The sequence below is a fragment of the Perca flavescens genome, chromosome 14, assembly GCF_004354835.1.
Source record: "Perca flavescens isolate YP-PL-M2 chromosome 14, PFLA_1.0, whole genome shotgun sequence".
Classification (NCBI taxonomy): Eukaryota; Metazoa; Chordata; class Actinopteri; order Perciformes; family Percidae; genus Perca; species Perca flavescens.
Window position 1 is genome coordinate 27,196,074 of NC_041344.1, and position 2,145 is coordinate 27,198,218.

Consider the following 2,145-nt stretch of genomic DNA (forward strand, 5'->3'; position numbering starts at 1 on the left):
CTGTTGTACATTAAAACCTTTTGCATATCTGCAAACAAGTATCTCCTGATTGAAATGGCAAAATTACATTTAAGCATGATTCTTTATATTTTTGTCTTATTTTTTTCTTAGTTTCTCTCACAATGCTGAAATGGAGTTTATCTCATTCTCACATGTAGATTCTGATTCTCACTAAACTAAGTGAGAATCAGAAAGTCTGGAACATAATATGAGCACTGTTTGTCTGAACCGATAAAGGTACGGTCACAGTACAGATTCAATTCTGCCATGCCAGTTGAAAGGTAACCGGGGGGTGAAAGTTGTACAGGGGGGAGGAAGCGAAATGGCTCAGAGATGTCTCCTGTGTTTTAGATTGTCTTTCTGTGTATCAGATTGCCTGGGAGAAATGCAGAGTCATGTTAAGCCAAGTGCATGTGTGCGGTCACTCTGAAGATGTGTTTAAGCTCAGTGTTCCTGTTCACTCGTTGAGACATTTTCCACACTGGGCTGCTGTGCCTTTTTCTTGCAAGTTTATAATGAAATACAAAAACCTACCTTGGTTTAGTTTGCAATTGTCTTAATTTCACTCTTTAACTTTCTAAATCCACTGCTGCTGCAAAAAGAAAATTCTATCGAAAGGGAGGCCTTCTGGTTGACATTTCTCATGGAAAGTACCACTTATACAGGTCATGATCTACATGGTAATACACGTCTCTTGACATGTGGTCGCAGGCGAGGCAGATGGGCTGAATGAATTCGTTGTACATTGACAGGAGGTGAGGGGTGGCCTCGTAGAACTTCCTCCACTCAAAGTAACGCATGTACGCCGCGTCCGTCATGTCCAGCAGAAACTTAGCCAGCGACTTTGCGTCGGGGAAATCATTTATGTGAATGAAGGCGTCTGCGGGAAGGAACTCCTCGTAGTTTTCTCTCGGCGGACCCAAAACTACAGGCACCGTCCCCGCCACGAGGGGCCCGTTGACCTTCTCCGTGATGTAGTCTCTGTGGAGCGAGTTCTCAAATGAGAGGTAAAACTTACAGCTGGCAATGGTTGCGTAATACTCCTCATAACTCAAACCGTGCCCTGTATAGGCTGTACCAAAGAGTTCGACTTTAATGTGTTTGGACAGTTCCTTGTAATAACTTTCTCTCACAGCTGTTCCCGTGGCTGGGTTGTTGTTACTGACAATCCAGCACACTAGTTTGTCTTTTTTGGGCAGAACAAAGTCCTCTTTCACGTCTGCCTTCCTGATTGTAAGTTCGTTCCTCACCGTAATGTCAGCATCTCTTCTGTAGCTCAGTGTTAAGTTGAACAGGTTTTCCAGACCTGGTATCCTACCCGTGTTTGTCGGGGATTCCACATGGTACCAAATCCACTTCTGAAAAGCTGGACGTGGCTCCTGCGGCATGTTTTGCAGATCACCGGCTATGTCTCTATGGAAGAAAATGACTCCCTTTGCTTGGCTGTACAGGGTTCTGTCATCCGTCAGAACACAGCTATCAATTTTGAAGTGGGTTAAGCAACCTTTTAAATCAAACTTCACACCGAGAGGCCAGAACCACAGCAGGACTATGGGCTTTTCATAATCTTTCACATTGGTTAATGTATATGGGCAAACAGGAGACAGAGGCTCAAAATACAGGAGGAATACAAAAATGGAGCAGACAAGGCCGAGAGCAGCTGTAGTTGCCAGGCACACGGTTTTCTTGGAAGCAAGCGCCATCATCTGTGGAACAGAAAAAGAGGAACTGATGTGATCGCTTTGAAAACTATATCAGGAGTTGCAGCAAATAAGAGTTAAACTTTGCAAAATGTCAGTTTCTTTGATAAAAAGTTGAAGCATCGAATCACCACTTCCAGTCACGTGTGCCGCTAACGCTGGGAGGGAGCTATAGATTAAAGTGTTGAGAAAACCGATTTTACCACCTACTGTGTACATCAGTTCACTTTTTATTTTCGGCCACTTTGATTCAGAATAGGGCGATATTCTTGACCCAACACCTCGATGTCTGTGGCGATATTGTAGGGGTGACTGTTGCTTTCACTAAATATTCTCTGGGACTCCGTAAAAGCCATGACAAACATGCCACCAACTAAGAGGTGTATTAATGTGATAAATGAGAGGGATAAAGCAAATGAGTTGAATAATTGTTTCAGTAGAGTCG

At 43.6% G+C, this 2,145-nt stretch overlaps 1 protein-coding gene across 1 annotated transcript; it reads right to left on the reverse strand.

The window, feature by feature from the left end:
• Window positions 1-641: 641 nt before the first annotated feature.
• Window positions 642-1,703, reverse strand: LOC114567778 (alpha-(1,3)-fucosyltransferase 9-like). The gene has a single exon (XM_028596883.1). It carries the CDS (start codon window positions 1,701-1,703, stop codon window positions 642-644), a length of 1,062 nt encoding a protein of 353 aa, XP_028452684.1.
• Window positions 1,704-2,145: the final 442 nt, after the last annotated feature.